This window comes from Globicephala melas, chromosome 5, assembly GCF_963455315.2.
Source record: "Globicephala melas chromosome 5, mGloMel1.2, whole genome shotgun sequence".
Classification (NCBI taxonomy): domain Eukaryota; kingdom Metazoa; phylum Chordata; class Mammalia; order Artiodactyla; family Delphinidae; genus Globicephala; species Globicephala melas.
The window spans coordinates 130,571,804-130,592,072 of record NC_083318.1 but is presented as its reverse complement, the minus strand read 5'-3'; the positions used below and the strand labels follow the sequence as shown (position 1 = coordinate 130,592,072).

General features: G+C 38.4%; 1 protein-coding gene and 1 pseudogene across 1 annotated transcript in view; one reads left to right on the top strand and one right to left on the bottom strand.

The window, feature by feature from the left end:
* MMRN1 (multimerin 1) overlaps nucleotides 1-20,269 on the top strand; it is a 65,871-nt gene that overhangs the window by 25,012 nt on the left and 20,590 nt on the right. The window contains exons 3-5 of the mRNA XM_070045537.1: nucleotides 1,277-1,383; nucleotides 12,807-12,908; nucleotides 14,237-14,410. Coding sequence (XP_069901638.1) covers nucleotides 1,277-1,383; nucleotides 12,807-12,908; nucleotides 14,237-14,410 — 383 coding nt within the window. The remainder of the gene's footprint in view (nucleotides 1-1,276; nucleotides 1,384-12,806; nucleotides 12,909-14,236; nucleotides 14,411-20,269) is intronic.
* Nucleotides 19,192-19,853, bottom strand: LOC132597324 (ras-related protein Rab-5B pseudogene; annotated as a pseudogene).

Sequence of the window (20,269 nt, the reverse complement as noted above, 5' to 3'; positions counted from 1 at the left end):
ACACATAATTAATTGCCCATCAGGTTATAGCAGAAACTAAAACCCAGTCTGTTATAATACATAATCCATGAGAGTGACTACTGTGGTCGCCCCATAGTCATACATAACAAACTCTAGATAATAACAGGAGAGGCTAACCCATGCAGAGTGGATTAAAATCCTAGCTCGATAACTTTTAGAGGTGGGACTTGCAGCAAGTACTCCATCTCTCTGTTCCTCAGGTTCCTCATCAGCACGTCAAGATAATACTACTACTTTCCTCATAGAACTAATATGAGGACTAACCAAGATAATACATACCCATTTCACAGAATCATTTGATAGATATTAGCTAAATGTTGAAGTCATGGGGATAAGGCTAATATGGCCAAATTGGATTTATGATTTACATTTACATACATAACGCCTGCAGTTTAGGGCCATTCACTACTTATATTGATTGTTAATTTGAAATGTTATAGTTTCTTTATTTCCCTTTCATGGTTTCTTCTCAAAAACAACATTTTCTCCTGTTAGATCCTCTTCCCTTCCTCACCTCCCTTGCAGAGAAATACTAGATGAGAGAAATAATAGATGGTACAATTTAAAAACTTGAGATATGAGAGAGTAGAGGTTGAAGTCACAGTGGAATATCTAATTTGTTTTGAGTTATTTGATATTGATCTGGAGGAAAACACATCCTTTTAACTATAATGATTTAAGAAATAAGAACTAAAAAAATTATTCCCATAAACTTTTTAAAAATTAGAATTACAATAAGTTTTAACATTGGTTTAGTGAAAAGCATTACCAAGGGAAAAGTTATAGTCTTTAGAAAACATAATGATAGGTATAAATTTAAAATACCAAAAAGTATAAACCTTAATGCTTTTTGTAATGTACTTAAGGAAATCTAAGTTTGACAATAATATTGATGATGAAGATTATTATAATAAGAACAGATAACACTTACTGAATGCTTATTTTTTAAAAATATTTACTTATTTATTTGGTTGCATGGGGTCTTAGCTGCGGCAGGTGGGCTCCTTAGTTGTGGCATGTGGGCTCCTTAGTTGTGGCATGCAAACTCTTAACTGCAGCATGCATGTGGGATCTGCTGACCAGGGATCGAAACTGTGCCCCCTGCATTGGGAATGTAGAGTCTTATCCACTGCACCACCAGGGAAGTCCCTGAATGTTTATTATATTCCAGGTATCATCCCAAACACTTTTATTCCAATTGACAATTTAATGTGAGACAAATAATCTGTTTTCTCCCAACTGCTCTCCTCTCTAGATCTCAGAAGATATCAAATCCTGTGTACAGGATGCAACATAAAATTGTTACCTCATTAGAATGGAAGTGCTGTCCTGGATTCAGTGGACCAAAATGTCAGTTAGAAGGTATATTCTAATCTTAATTTCTTAATAACAATGAGAAGCATAAAACTTCTAAAGAATAAGCAACTGATTCCAGTGAAGAAAAGAGTTGCAATTTATCTTTTGAACGAAGTTAATTAACATGTAGCCAAACTATCAAGACTGTTACTTTCTTCGAGCTTCCTAATTTAGTAGCTGTGATATCTCATAAGCTGTCCTTTAACTTCTCTCATCATTTTTATGTTGGTTTCACAGGATGAATAATTGGAGACCTGACTACATACCTTACTGTTTCTTAGCTATATGGCATAGACACATGCCTTGTTAAAATATCAGAAATCCTAATTGTATATGTTTAAGTAAACTGTCGTTAGAAGTGACCTTATGTAAAAATAAGATTACCCTCTAGTTTTGTTCCAGTTCAGTTATTGGAAATAATATCGTCTATAAATGAAATTCAGTTGTAAAGAATATACCGATATGACATGAATAATCCTGCTTTTTAAAAAATCTCCTAATGGAGCCATTTTTTCAACAGATTTTAAGGATTTTCTGGTGGCAAAAGGCTGATCAAGTACATGGTAACCTGCTGTGGTGTAGCATCCATGTGGCTGTTATTTTGCTTTGGGCTTTAAACAGGTTCCCTGTGAAACATAAGATAGGGCCTCCGCATACATATTTTAAATGAATGAATATTACAAGGAAGGCTATTAGCGGTAGTGGGGAATTCAATCAGCAGTGTAAGAGACTGTGATTAAAAATTAATGTAAGTGTGGAGAAACCATTATGATTCACATTTTACAAAAAGAAAGTTGTAATATAAAAGCTCTAGAAAACCTGCAGTTTAGTTAAGGATATTATATATGGTTCTTCTAGCCCATTCGTTGAGAATCTATAGGCAAATTTCACTGTAACGCTATTTATTCTGGATACGGCCTTAATTTCAAAGATGTTATAAAAATTTAATACATTTCCAGAGTACAGCATGAATATGTACTTCATTTATAACCAGGTAAAATAAAGTTTTAAACAAAATATCATCTATACCGAAAATATTTGCGAACAAGATACTTTACCATATTGTAAAAAAGAAAAACTCCAAATATGATCCTGCTTTCAAAGGATTTCTAATTTCCATGAGGTGCACAGATATACTCACAGCGGTAAAACCTATTTGTTTATAGTCTGTGTATGTCAGACGGTTAAGAGTATTTAGAATTATATTTCTAAAGTCTAAGATTAATTTTTATATTTCTCTCCTTATGAAAAAGGATTTTAATTCCATGATCATTTCTTAAATATTCAGTGTTTGTTCACAATATACCCTTCTAGAAATTTCGAATGTCGTTCCACACCCTATCGTACATAAGAGATAGGAAGCAAAGTCTGTATGTCAAAGAATGTCATGGTGTCCAGCTGATGAGGACTGTGTTGTTTCATGCTTCTTCCTTTTATACCTGCTAATCGATTATTAATCACTATGATGGACTGTATATGCCTAGGAGGGAAAAACATAGAATTCCATCATTATAAATATACACACAAGAGACGAGACGAGTTGACAGTTTTGAATACCTGCTACGTACTATTTTTCCCTTTTTTAGAGAAGTATTATATGAAATATTTAAATGGAATTCAAACAGTTTAGCTTTGATTGCTTACTAACACCTCATGTTCTAATGGATGCAACCTGTGGATATCTTTAATAATGGATTCACAAATCGTTATCTTGAATCCCCATTAACAAAAATGTCCCAGAACAGTTCTATGACTCTCTGTCACAATACTGTAACTAGAATTACTCATAATTCAGGTATGTGCTGATAAGCTGCCGTGGGAAGGACTTCTTTCTATTGAAATCTATGGTAGGAATAATTTTCTGATGGCAGATATGCCCATTGTGTCATTTTGTCACACAATCAACTCTAATGCAACTGTGATTCCAAAAGAACCGACTGTTGCTCCCTACGGCATCCTGACCATCCTCATCTTCCCTTTTATTGAAGTACATAAAAGCTGTTGAATTCTTTATTACTGCAGTTGATGCACTGGTAGTATCAAGCACTACTGAGTCCCTTTGTCCCTTGAGCCATTCTTCATTATCTCATCTATCCTTGGAGCAGGGGGTGGGGAGGTGCACATATTTTCCTTCTGATTCCTACCCAATTATGTGCCAAGGTCCCCCTCCCCTTTTCATCACACTTTATATATGTGCCAACAGTCTTTTATTCTTATGTGGCAGAGAAAATTGTCAGGTTTCCTTTGACAGCACTCTCCACACTGTCTCATATGACAAGCAGCTCCAAATATGGCAAGAATAATCAGTGTGACTGATCCATTCTTTAAAGCTCTTCAGAGCCCTCAAGGGTTTGGAAAACCTGGTTATGTAGCTACCGTGATAATTACTTCAGTGCTAGTCCTTTACAACAAGAGGAAATTATTTTATTCACAGAAAATCTGTAAACTATTACATGAATTTCACAACTCCCTGTTTCCCCAACAAGTTTCCTCCCCACAACAAAATTCATTTCATAATAGAAAAAGTAACCATTTTAATTTCAATTGCAGTAGGGAGGTCTTTTTAAATATACAAAAAAATCGGTAGATGAGGAATAAAATGGAATTGCTGGCAACTGTGCTTTTGTTTATTTCTCCTCCTTCACTTTCTACCCTCTCTTTTTCTTTTTCTGTCTCTCTCTCTCTCTCCATAGACCCATCCCCGACCTGTTCGGAAAGGATGTTGTGATTCAAAATTCGGGTCCAAAGAATTTGAAAAAGAACAGATCCATGTACATGTATAAATGAATCACTTTGCTGTACACCTGACACTACACAACATTGTTAATCACCTATACTCCAATATAAAATAAAGAGTTAAAAAAGAATCCGTGGGGCAATTATTCCGTTGTCTTATTCTCCAATATGCTGTTTATAATATTACTAACCCTCCACAGATGCTCTTTTTGCTGCAACTCAGATAATCAAAATTCTGGTAATAAGTTCTAGATCAGTTTATTAAAAATATTAGTCATACTGTCAAGAAGAAACTAAGTTTTAAGAAGTCTAAGTGAATAGAGTTTTGCTGGGAGAAAAAGGAGCATTAAGTCCAATGGCAAAGTAACACTTTTTATATATTTTACATTTGTTATATCTTTTTGAGGGTCAACGAGTTTGTCTCAGAAAGGGAGCTAGATTTGTGATATGATATGCGAGAAAGTTTTTTGAAATGTCAGTAACAACATACTTTTTAAGCCAATTTTATAAAAATTGCAATAATTTGCTTTTCCAGTAGATGTCTCTAAAATGTTCTCAAGTAGTCATTGCTCTAATGACACAAAGTACAGGAATTTAAGTTCAAAAAATGTTAGATCAGAGAGGAGGAAAAAAAAAACTTCTTTGCAAATCTGTTTTTTAAAAATCTACTCAGCATATGGTATTTGTTTTTCTCTTTCTGACTTACTTCACACTGTATGACAGACTCTCGGTCCATCCACCTCACTACAAATAACTCAGTTTCGTTTCTTTTTATGGCGGAGTAATATTCCATTGTATATATGTGCCACATGGGAAGCATCCGCATAGCACAGGGGGATCAGCTCAGTGCTCTGTGACCACCTAGAGGGGTGGGATAGGGAGGGTGGGAGGGAGATGCAAGAGGGAGGAGATATGGGGATATATGTCTATGTATAGCTGATTCACTTTGTTATACAGCAGAAACTAACACAACATTGTAAAGCGATTATACTCCAATAAAGATGTTAAAAAATAAAAAAACAAAGTCCAGTCAGCTTTAATCAGATCCTCTATGTAGGGAAAAGATATTTCATAAAATTGTGCTTTATAAAATCTATCACAGTTATTATGAATGTTAAAAAATGCAATTATGCAGTAATTGGAATAAACTAACCCTGCCATATGTTATGAATATATAAAAATATTTCATTTCACAAGTGTGCACTAATTCAATAAATTATGTAAGAGCTATTGTAACTAACAATATAAATATGGGGCTTCTCTAGTAAGATTATTTTAAATATTACTCCAATTACTATGCCATAAAAGTTATAATATTTAAAACCGAAAAAACCCTGTATTTCTTATATTTTTGTATATCTGGTTCTCCTCGGTGGTGATTAATGCTTTCCTCTTTGAAAAAGAACATTACCTCCTGTAAGCATCTTTGCTCAATAAAATTATGATACATTTAGTCAAAAAACACCAGGGACCTTTGTTGCATAAAACTGCATTCTACTGTTTAACTACTAAATCTCAGTAAATCTTTACATATGTACTGAACATCGTCATGCAAGCATTCAGTTGATATCAAAGAATCAGCTGGAAACCCGTCTTGTCAAGCCACACAGGAAAGTTTGTTTCTAAGGCAGAGAGAGCAAGCTTCCTCATTACTGAGTTGCCATTAATGACTTCCACGATATGCCTCAAAGGCCTGGAAGGAAACAAAAAAACACCTCACAAATAATACCTGTCTAATTAAAAAGAAAGAAAGAAAGAAAAAGCACCTAACAAGAAAACGGTTGCTCTTGACACTTGCTGACCTTGCTTCTCTAAGTCCTTGATCCACCAAGATCAGAGTTTCTAGTGCAAGGGAAAAAGAGTAATTGTATTGGGAGAAGAGAAAAAAGAAATCCAATGTTTAAAATATATTGATTTTTTTTTTAAAATGAGAAGTACATAAAGATCTCTGGAAATTATTTGACTTAAATAAATGCCCTTCTGTCTCAGCTCCAATATCTTAGAAAGGATCAAAAAAGAAGAGACAGAAATTTGGGCCCTGTGGAACAAAGTAAAGGTCTGTGCTTAAGTGCAAGATAAGATACATTGCCTGGAAAACCTAGAATCGTGGCAGTCCTGTGGTAGAGAATACGTGGGGAAGACAGAAAGATTGCTAAATGAAAAAATAAAAGAGCATCGATCAACCAGGAATTTTATCACAGGAGAGTAACTGACTCCGCTGTCAGAGATCCTATCAGTGCTTCTCCACCAGCTAAATACTGAGAAATAAATTGGGATGAATGCAAGTATTGAACTCCAGTCAACAAACAGAGCTAAGAAAAGATAACAAACTATTGAATTTGCTAAACAGGTATTTCAGGTTTTCACAGACCCCATCCAATGAATTCCAGAGAAAAGAGGTTCATACGACAATTGGATCTCAAAGATCTTTGTGTGATGCTTAATAGTTGTTTCTTTTACAATTAGGAGTATAATTTCCTCACCTATTTCCTCCTAAAACAATTAATTTAAAAATAACTATAGCTAAGAGCAAATGGAAAGTTTTATGCACACACACACATAATCACATTAGTTTTTGTAATTCAATATTGAAAGGATTTTTCCAATTACATTTTCTTTCAAATCAGTCTCTTTAAAACTTTACAAAAATATGGAGAAATTTTCATTTTTATTTCATAGATATTCTGTTTCCACATACTGAGGAGTGAATCACCAAAAACGAGTGTGCAAGAAAACTGAAGACTTCCACTCAATACTTCTATGTGTTAATCTTTATCCCTTTCAGTTTATTTCTTTTTTTTCTTCCTGAAAGCTTTATTTAATTTCTCTTCTCCTACTTGTCACTGGTTTAAAATTTTTTTCTTCTCTTTTTAGTTTTTATTTCTAATTTGCTGATTTTCTCTGGTATGTCACTTTCTATCCTCTCATTTGCCGTGCAATAGAATTTTTCCAGATTGCATGAATAAGACTTATTTGAAATTCTTTTGACCCTAAGGTCAATAGAAAATTACTCTTGAATTCTTTTTGTTTGCCTCTTTTCTGTTCTTGACCCTTTCCCTCTAACCTAGGTTTGTTTTCACTTCTTGCACATTCAGGATCTTGCCTGGGCTGAGTGGCAAAGCGAGAACTACGACTTGATGAATTACCCCCCCTCAAATAGGAATGGAGCACACGTAAAATACCCCCTACTTCCTCTTGTGTGAGTGTATGTGTGTGTGTGCGCGTGATTCCCTGCTTTGCCAGTACTTTTCAAATGGAGAATATTCAATGAGATGCAATGTAATAATCTCTACATTAACTATGCAAGATGTAATACTTTGTAAAGAGATGAAGAGACCCAATTTCATTAGAATATGATAATGCAATATAAAATAATGCCTTATGATTTATAATAAAGCTTTAGCGTAGGATTTTTGAGCCCCTGGAAATAAACCCTGTGTAAAATGCTGTCGTGATTTTTATTGCGGTGGTTCCACCTTAGTCAGGATCGTGACTGCCTCAACCAATCTGCCTCTTGATTATGAGGATGGGGTAAGAAGGGGCAGGGGTCATATTCAAACATTTGACAACCGACTCAGTATCAATTAATATATACATTAATATAAAAATCAAAAATTAAGAATGCATTACTTTTTATTTTCTTAAGTTAATGCATATGTTTTCTATATTATAAACTATATACCAAGTAATATAAGCCATAACACAAATCACTCGTGTTTCATTCAAATAATTTCTAAACAGCTTATTAATTTCTACAAATTATTGGTGTGCTCTTTCTTTTGACATGGATGACACCAGCTAAATGATGTCAGAGAGATGATTTAATACAGGTCCATCTCCTTTAGAGATTTCTCCATCAGATTTAGAGCCATTAGGTGACAGGAAATCTCAGTATGTTTATAATTTCTTTTAACATCAATGATATTGCCATCCTGCTGAATTATCTACTGGCCACTACTGAGTTAACAGTGATTGCATTCCTTTTTTTTCAGTCCTTAAAGAGTGTGTGCATTTTTAAATATTCAGTATATTTATTATTAACTAAATCATAAAAATTCTTGTAGGAATGTCCTATTTAATTAACTCATAGAGCTTTGCAAACATCATTTGGTCAAATTTAGGGCATCATAAATCAAGGAACTTAAACATTTATTATACTTTTGAGTTTTGTCATAAAAATTTCATTTTCATATGATTTATTAGAAAATCTGTTTTCTCATGTAGTTTATCCCTTATGAATTTTTGTGTCAAATACTATGTATAAACATTTTTCATATGTAAAATATCTTTTATCAGTTTTCAAGTTATCTCCAGTTTAAAAAGGGGAATATTTTTTTCCCTTATAAAGTTAAAAAAGGATTGACATTTCTATTAGACTGTCATTTCTGAAAACCAATTCTCTTTTTTCTTTTTGTAAAAAACTTGTTTTCCAAATGCTAAACGTAAAACTGATTTGAAATGATATTCTTATATCAGAATTATTTTGTCAGGTAACTTCCATAATATTTTTCTTTTCTGAAATGATCTACTATTTCAATTATATGATAATGTTAAAAGTTCTAATTTTTTCTAAATATTTTTATTTTATTGATTTTTATTAACATACTTGATAAAGTGTTTTTGAAGTTTTTTATTTCAAAAGCTTTGCTTAACTTGAAAATTTTTATTATTACAAAAGCTTATTTCATGAGACTAATTTCATAAAGTTCTTTAATATTTTTCTCTTGATCACAAATGAATTTTAACAGAAATTGAATGTCATTATGAGGACAAATAAGTCTAGTAATTTTTATTTTACTTTTTTCATATAGGCTTGTATTGTAATTTTATTTAGATCAGTATTGAGGGTTTACTTTTTTTATTAATCAATTAATTTATTTATTTTTGGCTGTGTTGGGTCTTCGTTGCTGCGTGCAGGCTTTCTCTAGTTGTGGCGAGTGGGGGCTACTCTTTGTTGCAGTGCGCGGGCTTCTCATTGCGTTGGCTTCTCTCGTTTGGAGCACGGGCTCTAGGGCATGTGGGCTTCAGTAGTTGTGGCTCGTGGGCCTTAGAGCTCAGGCTCAGTAGTTGTGGTTCACGGGCTTAGTTGCTCTGCGGCATGTGGGATCTTCCCGGACCAGGGCTCGAACCCGTGTCCCCTGCATTGGCAGGCGGATTCTTAACCACTACGCCACCAGGGAAGCCCAATTTTTATTTTAAATGATACAAATTCATATCATTATTTGAAATCAACATTTATATATTAAGTAAAAATAGCCCACTAATTTTTATTGAAAATCAAGCTGATTTTATTTCAAAAATACTAATTACATTTTAAATTGAATTGATTTTTGATATTGATATTTTTGACTTTGATATTTTATATATCAAAAGATGTCCAGACTAACTGATTTCTGCACTGTATATTAGATAATCCAGGACTAGTTTCATTATGAAAACATTTGTTTTTTTCTCAGATTCAAAAAATTCCAACTCATGATATCTAAAAGAAATACTTAGAAAATTTAAACTTTTGTCTCTTCCAGTGTTTTCAATAATTGATTATAAATTCTTTAATAATATTTAGCAAAAATTATGTGCTGAGGACAATTAGTGCTAGCAAGTAAACTAAAGTAAGTACCAAACAATTTGGAAATTCTAACTACTACATAAATCACACATAATGATAAACTGATGATTCTGCCAAAACATAGAATGTTTCATAAACTCTATGTAGTGCGTGAAACGGGCCCAACAAACTGCTAGTTCTGAAAAACGGTTCTCGGATGTTATTATAATAGGAATTCCATACATTTATCATGTATCCTACAAGATATATCTTTATTCTTTATCGTGCATCCACAATTAACTTGGAATAAGTTAATATTTTGATTTTTATAATTAATTGTATCACTTATTACACTTTATATATTTGCCAATAGGTATGGCTGTATTTCAGTATTTTAATAATTGCTAGGTCACACCGGTGCATACTGACTAAATACAGTTTTGGAGTTGGGGTATGTGGAATGTTACCAGGTGGGAGTCAGGAGCTATAGCCTAGGCTTTGAGTGGAAAGGCCCTTTTATTTCTGAGACATTCTACAATTGTAAGTGGACTCTGGGTTTGATCTCTGGGGAGGTGGCTCAGACACTTCACATGCATCCATGCTTAGGAGTCCCTCTTCAGGGATCCTGTGTCCTAACAACAGAGGGAATAATATCATCTATACTAGGGAGTCACGAACAGTGACAGTCATCCTGCACGTCCACCCCGCTTCACTGACTCCTTGTAAAGGCCTGCTTCTCTATGGAATGGTAGGAGACTGAAGGTTTTTATTCACTAGAGTTTTAATAAATCAAGTCTTTAACATATGCTCTTGTTATCAACAAGCACTTAACGGCTGTTGAAAAATCTCTGAAGATCAATTTCTGGATTGCAATTTTTAACTTAAACATCTGGTATTTTCTGCCTTACACCATTGAATTTACTTATTAGAATTAGAAAATTTTGAAATTTGTTCTAAATTAGTGCTTTTTAACCAGGGTCATACATCGAAATCACCTGCAGAGTTTAAAAAACTCTGTACACACATGCTCAGTTCCCCAGAACAGTTACTGAATCATAATCTTCAGATGGGTAGGAGGAGGATGGAGAGAACATTAACACTTAGTGTTTCAAAGTTAACAGATGCTTCTAATTTCCACCCATGATGAAAAATCACTATTCTAAAGAAACGTAAAAAAAAAAACAAAGCAAAAACATAATATGCATTAAAAGTTAATGATAGAAAAAGAAATTTGAAGAGCAACCTTGTTTGTATGTCACAAAACAACATGGTCTTTGTTTTACCATAATTACGCATTGCTTCCTAACAAAGTCTTCTGCCTACCAAGTCGTGGTGTGCATTTCAATACACCAGCCCTTTTTGTTTTCCTATGATCTAGCTCAGAAAGGTAAGCAGTAAAAAAAATGAAAAGACCCATTTGTTCATTCTGTTAAACCCACCTGTTCCTTTTGCTGTAACACTGACAAGTCTGTATCCTGAACACTCTTCCACTGCTAAGAGAAACAGGGAAGGTAGCGAGGTGGGAAGTTGCTAAGGAAGATGTATCTTGATGCTCTACTCCAGTGGTTCTCAAACTTTAGTGTGCACTGGAATCAGCTGGAGAGCTTTTTAAACCACACATTGGTGCCTCACTCCAGAGTTTCTTCAATTAGCAGGTCTGGGATGGGGCCCAGAAGTTGTATTTTTTAAAGTTCCCGGGTGATGCTGACACTGCTGATTCAGAGAGCCTGGTTTGAGAATCATTGCTTTACTCTCTGGTAACCCTCCTGGGTAGATAGATTTTAGCTGCCAGGAAAATGCTTTATTACATCATCTAAGAAGGAACCTTGATTTTAAAAACCATACAATTATTTAGCAGATATATTTGTATGAATTCATTGGAATTGGGGCTCTAAGAACTTTATTACTAGGATCTAGCAGAAGTTTAATACTTTTCACCACCTACTGCAGCCCTCAAATGCATACACTTTTCCCCAAGCTACAGATTGTTTTCTTCCACCAAATAAATCAACAGTTATGCAGGACCATCTATTATGCAGTGGAGAAAAAGAAGAAACAAAATCAAAGCAAAAACCTTGGACATGAATGGAGATTCATTCATTTAGCTCAATGCCCTGAAGAAAGCAATGCAAAATTCAATCTAGCAATAGAGACTAACTCAAATTAGGGGCAAATATATTTTCTGTGGAGTAGCGATGCTTTAGTATTATTGTCCCAGCCACATATGCCTTAGGGAGCATAATTAACATGTGCCAGAGGTGCAGTTTCATTGGTACATAATTTCACACGAGAAGAAGCACAGTCAGACACCAAACGCTTGTTTTCTCATGTCCGATATGCAGACTTCCATGAATAAATTTGTTCATTAGAAGTCTGCAAATTACAGACATACATTACTTGATGTGTTCAATATGTTTAATAAATCTTCCCTCTAAACTGTTTTCCCCAATGAAAACTTATATTGCCATTTAAAATATTACTTGATTCATGGGAAATGAGAAGCAATTCTTTAATAGAGTAAATTTGCTTTACAAGAATTTCTATTCTTCTGAAATTTCACTGATTTTACAGATAGAACCCCTCGAGACATGCCCTATAATGGTTTACTTTTACATGCAGTCCTTAGGTTTTGAGCCTATGCATTTCTTAAAAATCTGGGAACAACCCATTTAAGTGGCACTACTACGCACGTATTCTTTCAGTAAAGAACCTGTAGCTCTCCCTTACTTCCAAGTGGCCACCAGTTGGAAACTGCATTGTTAAACAAGCCATCTTTGTGACAGTCCACTTGGAAAGCTGCTCTAGCTTTTAACACAGCTGATTTTAAGGTTCCTCTCAATCATGCCGGCAGTTTACGTACCCCGGTTTACATGGCTTCCCCAAACTACCACCCATTTTCACCTAAAAGGAAACCTTAATAATTTTATTTTTTCCAAACAGAACTAGAGTCTTGCACTTCCAACACCAATGTGGGAGCACACCACCCTGTGGATGGGGGCGCAGCCTCTTATTCTGCAGTCATCGCTGACCGTCAAGCTTCAGTACACGGGAAAATGCACAGCAGCCATATTGCTGCTCAGGACTGGAAAAAAATGAGGCGGTCCCAGTGCTGAACTCTCTCTCTTCTCTTTTTGCTTCCCTCTAGCCCAGGAACAACAGCAGCTGATACACAGCAACCAGGCTGAGAGTCACGCCGCAGGTGGCAGAGGGACGCCCGAGCAGCAGCAGCAAGACTGTGGTGACCCAGGTCACAGACTGTAATTACTGTCATCCCTAAACCCAATCACTGTCAACACTATTTATGATGACTTCCAAACAAGACATCACTTGGCTGTCAAACGTTTGATGGTGACATTAACGTACCTCTCGATCCTTTTCTATTTGCATGTTGGGAGAAACTATGGGTGAGCTGCACGTTCCCAGCCTGAAGGGAACATGTGTAATTCCTGGAGCTCTGTGTGCAGACACAGAAGGAGAATAAAAATGCTGTCATACTAGGTTGTAAGGAAATCACAGGTTTCCAAAATTAAATCAGACTTTTGTCCTGCAAAGAGTACAATCATGGAAGAACCTTGACATGGATCATTTTAAGGGAGCTAAGAAGGCTCCCTTCCCTTGGTTGACAAGAGATCACTGAGGGGTATTGCTCACCGAGTAGGGCAAAGAATGTGGCTCAGAATCAACGAGGACCTCGTGTTGATCTAAAGTTGGCATGTTACATATTGTCTCATCTTTCTAATCATAAATATTTTACCATTCCTTTTAGACTTAACCTCATCTCTTAGAAACATAAAGTTGGTTACTGCTAAAAACATCTCACTATGTTTGGCATATATCTACTCATACAAAATAAGGCACTCAAATTGAGAAATCTGATTTAAGGGGATCTCTTTAAGAATGCAGGTGAATATAGCTTAGGATCTGTACTCAAATTTTTTTAAGGGATTGAAATTCAGTATTTTCACAAGATACCGTAAAATCCTCCTTGAATTATTGAAATGCATGTGTAATGGCATGGAAAGTATCGTCGCTTTATAAAGTGATTCTAACCAAATTCTGAATCTCTCTATCTCTCTAAAGAATACCTCAGTAAAGAATAAAATTCTGAGAATATAGATACAAACTACATACATACATGTAGTATATATACATATGTGTGTGTGTATATCTGTGGTTACATCTATTTAATGCTGGAGCATTGGATTTGAAAGCAGAAGATAAAGCATTAGCTCTGTAACCTCAGGCAAGGTATTTCAGTTTTCTGACCCTCAATTTCCTCATCTATTGAAAGTTTAACAACAACTCTTTCAGGTTAGCAAAAGAGAGACTGAAAATTCTAGACAAAGTTAAAACATTTTAGAAATCTAAGATATTAGAATGCTTTTTACAAATTTCTACCCCTAAATATTAGTATAAAATTCAGGATGCCATTTGCTAAGTGCATATAATCTGTATTTTCAAATATGAAGTGCAAACATGGCTTATTTGAATTACCTTTCAATCTATCATGAAATTTGAGTGGTTTTTAAATATGTATGTTTAAACGTTTCCCATTTTCTCTTCTTCTATATGCAGCAGTGACACAAAAAATGACTGACCAGATGAACTACCAGGCAATGAAACTGACCCTTCTGCAGAAGAAGATTGACAATATTTCTTTGGCCGTGAGTGATATAAAGAACACATACTCCTCACTGGAAGGGAAAATCAGTGAAGATAAAGGCAGGGAATTTCAATCTTTTCTAAAAGGTAAAAGTAAAATAAATTATTCATTCAGTTGAGACAAACAGCAAATGACTCATTTATCTTTTCTCACATCATTTTGGGATTTTTGCTTTAGATTGGGTGATAGAGAAGTCTAAGATTTTTTTTGAATAAGATACTTTTAAATCCCTCAATTTCTGAAATAAGTTGAAGCATCTAAATATTGTTTACTAATATAGTCAACTTTTTGTCTGAATATTTCATCTGACTTATTGACATTATGTACCTAGTTACAGTCTAACTTGTATTCCTTTATAGTTAAAATGAGCCGTACTTAATCCGCTCCAATTGTGGTTCGCAGCTCAAGATAAAGGTGAGGTTAAGGGATGATTGTCAGGCACAGCTAGATCCATGGTTATCTTAATGTTGATGAAGATATTGAGGATAAATCTAAAGTGCATTATTATCCCAGAAAGTATCTCGCTCATGGAATATAATCAATAAAATATATTCTAAAACACATCAGGTTGTTATTCATAGAAATGTGAGTGAGTCAGTTTTGCCTGAATTTTGTGCTCTTAAAAATAGCAGGCTGTGTTCCTTTCTGGAAGATCTACAGGATGATCCATTTCCTGCTAATTTGAGTTATCAGAATTCATTTTCTTATGGTTGTAGGACTGAGATTCCATTTTCTGGATGACTGTAAGCTGGCTTTTTCCCAGCTTCTGGAGGCCACTGCATTTCTTGGCTTGTGGCCTTGTTGAGCCCTCATGGCAGCTCTCAGGCCCACTCTTCTGCCTTCTCCTTCCTCTGTAAGGACTCATATGATTACATTGGACCCATCTGGATAATCCGGGATAATCTCCTCATTTCAAGGTTCTCAACCTTAATCACATATGTCCAGGTCCTTGTGTCATGGAAGGTAACATATTCACAGGTTAAGGGCATAAGGGTGTGAACATCTTAGGTGGGGCAGCATTTTTCTGCCTACCAGAGAGATGTATGCTGAATATTGAGTGAGAAATTGCCATGGTAGTGTTCTGTACAATACAGTGGGGCCCCTTGATAGTTTCAATAAATCCAGTCTTAGACTTCAGGGAAGGTTTCTGCAAAGAAAAACCATCTCAACTGATAAGGGATCGGGGGAGTTCATTCGGCAGAGGTTTCAGGTAGCGCACAGATATTCCAGACAAGTATTTTGGTTAGTAAGCGCATCTCAATTCACTGGGCTTATTGTTTGTTCCCAAGTTTCAGGATTATTGGTCCCTTTCACTTTGTTTTGTGCATAAAACATACTCACTGTACACCCCATTTCTATCACTCACAAGTTATTTTTTCTCCATTTTATGTGGTTCACATGTAAAAGAAATAAAAAGGTGATTTCCATATCCTTTACCAGTACAGAGCAATCATGATTTTTTTTTAATCATGTAAATTATTGGTGCTATTAACCAACTGAAAGACTCTGTCCTACGTTTCTGGCATGCTCCCTATGGCTAAAACTTACCCATGGCAAGCATGAGAGAGGAATATATTTTCCCTGAAGTGAGCATGAGAAAGAAGTGAAATAGGAACAGTACATAATTGACTATAACCACAGTAATGAAATTTGTCTAGCAAAATTTGGTTATCATAGCCTGAGTGAATTAGGCCTGTCAGCAGCTGTTTGTGAACCTACTAACAAAAATTCCGACCCAGACATGGGAAAAAATACACACTCACAGCAACAACAACAACAGCATTCCCTCTTCAAAAGGACACGTTAATCATTTACTGAGCACAATCAATTAGGAGAACCAGATGGCTTGCAGTTAATGAATGTTTATACAGGAAACAAAAACTAAATTCACCCCCAAGTCACTGTGTTTTCCTGAAACCACCACCTCTTCTCTCGCTTACTCTACATCCAAGTTGAGAAGCAGTGCTTCATCTGCTAGTAGCCAGAGAAACTGTTCAAAATCAAATGCCCCAACACCTTAAGAAGTATCTGAATCTTATGAATAGGCCATGCATTCACAACCACAGAAGCGACATGCCCAGGTGTCTGATAATCAAATATGTGTTGTTACCAAATACAATATCAAATCGTTTAGGAAGTAGAAGCACTTGAGTCACATGACACAGAATCAAATAGAGTTAAAATGATGTGCCCACTCATACACTGACATAAAGCACTTTGATGTATCCTTGCAAAATCAGATTCTTGCACGGTTGTTTCTTTAGTAACAAATTATAGAAATATTATCTGAAAAGCTTGTTTTCCTGAAACGAGCTTTTAAGCTAATAATCTGTTTGATTCCTTTTCAGACACTGCTGTGATTTTTACCCTGTGCCCAATGTAGTTTTCCACTGAAGGTTTTTTTTTTTTTCTCCTTTTTTACTTCCATTAAATACATCGGTAAATCAGCAGTTGCATTCTGTTACCACGATCGTTATGTTGGGAGAGGAGGAAAGGGGAAAAAAGGCAAATGCTTTCTTAGAAGCCAAAAAAGAAAAAATGATACCCGCCCCTTAAAAAAAATGATCAGAAGAAAAAAATGAAGAGCTGGGAAATAAAAACTAAAATTCCCTAAGCCCAACAGAGCTCAAAGGAAAGCAGAAGAGCTAATAGAAAGTAGAAGGAAGGCAGCAGGTAGGCCCAGAAGCTAAGGCCAATCCTGTTCCTAAGGGGGGCAGGGGGTGGGAGAAGAAGCCTGGAGAAATGGTTTCCCAGCCCCAAGGCAATGAAGCATCTTTGCTACTGCTCCATGGGGAAAACTACACAGAGAAAGAGCTTCATTTCTAAGAAACTTAAGGGAGCCGGCGTAGTTCTTCCACTTGTAAGGATGCACTGGCTGCTTTGGGGGGCTAGTGGGTACTGGGAAAAGGAGGGGAAAATGTGTACGTGTTTCAGGGCCACGGGAACTAAGGCTGTCCCTGGTAAAGGAAGGGAATTTAGGTGTAAGTGGAAGAACCTAAGCTGGGTCCTTCAGAATCTCAGCTTCATGGATTTCTCAGCTTCTCTGGGACAGGAGGCAGTCTGCAAGCCAGAAGGGCAGAAAGGTTCCAATCCTAGGTCACTATGGCCTCTCCTCTCTTATTTCCTCCAATCTCCTCAAAACCCTGGGCTAGAACAAGAAGGGATTTAGAGTTCTCTCTTGCCTGGATGGCCTCCCAAAGACATCTTAAAATACCTGATGAGGGATGTGAAGAGAGACTAGAGATTATAAAGGACCAACATCCTCTGGTGATGTGAGATAGTTATGAGGGGCCCTCAGTGCCAGTCGTTCCCTGTCCACAGGAACAGGTGTTATGGTACTAGGGGGCCACAAGTAGGCCTCTGTGGTACCACCCTCCTAGTGGTATGCGGATTAAACCACTGGTTGCATGGTAATGGGTTTGGGGGGTAAGCATGGAGGGACCAAACCGAAGATACTAACAAAGGAGAAAAGAAATAGGGCCTGACGGGAGGTGGGGGGCAGAACAGACTGTACAGTGGAAATAAAGATCATACCTATTTACAGGGAAGTAGAAAAGACATGGTAATAGGTGGATCAAATTGAATGGGAACCCTGGGAAAGGACAGAAAACTCTTCCATCTTGCTGACTCCTTTTCACTCCCCTACAATGGCCTGTGCTATCCTGAGACTGCTCTCCAGCTGCTCAGTTAATTCCTCAGGAAAGATTAAACGTACACCCAAGAGTTAGGCTGACCAGAACATAGGTGAAGTAAGAATCAGAGTTGGAGGAAGCTAGCAATGGAGATTGGGCTTGAGTAGCTGCCACCGGTACTGTTCTCTACAGCCCCTCCCCAAACCTCATATACACCTCGGATTCCACTTAATTAAAAAGTTAAGAGGGCAGGTAAATCAATCAAACCCCCCATAAAACAGTATCACAACTGAACTACCATCAATTAAAGTACAAACTGCAGGGGGGATATAGGGTCTGGGTCTGAGGCCATCTGAGCGCCAGAGAGAAAAAAATGCATATGTGTAAGTCAGAGGCTGGTCCCTCCCTGTAGATCACAGTAGAGCCAAAGATGCAGGCAGCCAGTGAAGATTCTTTGGAGGACTCTGGGGTCCAGAATCTCCCCCACTATGGGGGAGAAGCTACCTAAGAGGCTGGGTGAGGGGACAGTAAGCCTTGGAAGAGTTCCTGAGCCACAGATGACACTGCATCTCCACCTCTGCCCAGTTAGCTAACAACAAGACTCCAACCTGGTGCCTGAGAGCTTGCCTTCCCATTCTCGCCTCTACCTAGAAACACCCTCCACAAGGCCAACTCAGTGTTTCCAAATATGAGAACTCCAGCCACATAAAAACAAAAAGGAAATATTTCCTTACTCCCCTCTGCTCTGAGGCTTACTTTCCCCCAGGGCCCCTAATGTGACTGAACTGCAAACCTCCTTCCTCAGTTCCTGGGTTCACTACCTTCTCCATCCCGGGGAGGGGAAGAAAAAGAGGATCAAGAACAGAGACTGACCGAAAGCAGAAGGGGAAGGGGAAGGAGACAAAAAGAGAGTTTTCTGAAAAAATGGGGAGGAGGAGGAAAGATAAGTAGGTCACTGTCTTGCACCTATAATACAAAGTGAAGAAAGTTTGATTTGGAAGGTAAGTCCTGGGGGATCTGCCCCCCAAGCCCCAGAGTAGGGGTAGGAAGCCAGTGGCAACAGCTGCCTGTTGCTGAAGCGTTACAAAGTGCCGTGACGGAGCTGTCAAGGGGCAGCCCTTGGGAGCCAGGGCCCAGTGTGCTGTTACCGCAGGGGCTGTGTGCTGAGCGGTTCGGATGGAGGTTAGTTCTGAGCTCTCGCGCTAGCTCCATCCTTGTTTGCCGCTCGCCGCCCCTCAGTTGCTACAACACTGGTCTTGTTCTGCTGGGACTGCTCATGGAGATCCACACCCCGGCTTCGGCCTGCTGCACCCCCCAGATCCTGGGGTTCACCCTTCGGCAACCTCTTAGCTATCGCCAGGAAGAGATGGTTCAGGTTCACAGCTGTCTTGGCTGAAGTCTCCATAAACAGTAAGCTGTTGTCATCTGCCTACGCCTGGGCCTCTTCGTACTCTGCCATGCGCTTGTTGGCCAGGTCAGCTGTGTTCCCCACCAGGGCAATAATGATGCTAGGACTGGCCTGTCGCTGGAGTTCCTTTATCCATGTCTTTGCTCGGGCGAAGGTTTCCTGATTAGTAACGTCATAAACCACAGCTGCAGCTTGGGCACCTCCGTAGTACACGGGGGCCAAGCTATGGTATCGCTCCTGCCCAGCTGTGTCCCAGATCTCAAACCTGACTGTTGTGTCCTCTAGACAAACCGACTGGGTGAGGAAGGCCGCTTTGGTGATGCTCTCCTGGTACTTGTGGAACCGCCCTTTGACAAAACGTCATACCAGGCTAGACTTCCCCACTGCAGACTCACCCAGCGGGACCAATTTGAACTGACATATTTTGCTGGCCTGGGGCTGCCCGCTGGGCCTGGCTGTGCTTTTGCTAGTCATGGCTAGATTATAAGAGTGGGAAAGGGTGGAGGGAGGGGGATGCCACAAAGCAGCAGAGGGGGGAGGGGAGGGGGGGAGGGGAGGGGAGGGGAGGGGGGAGGGGAGGGGGGAGGGGAGGGGGAGGGGAGGGGGGAGGGGAGGGGGGAGGGGGGAGGGGGAGGGGAGGGGGGAGGGGAGGGGAGGGGAGGGGAGGGGAGGGGGAGGGGAGGGGAGGGGGAGGGGAGGGGAGGGGAGGGGGAGGGGAGGGGAGGGGGAGGGGAGGGGAGGGGAGGGGAGGGGAGGGGAGGGGAGGGGGAGGGGAGGGGAGGGGAGGGGGAGGGGAGGGGGAGGGGAGGGGAGAGGAGGGGAGGGGAGGGGGGAGGGGAGGGGACTTCCAGGCTTCAACAGTCCTGGGCCTCCGTCTCCCCCGCCATAGGGCCCAAGCCCGTGTC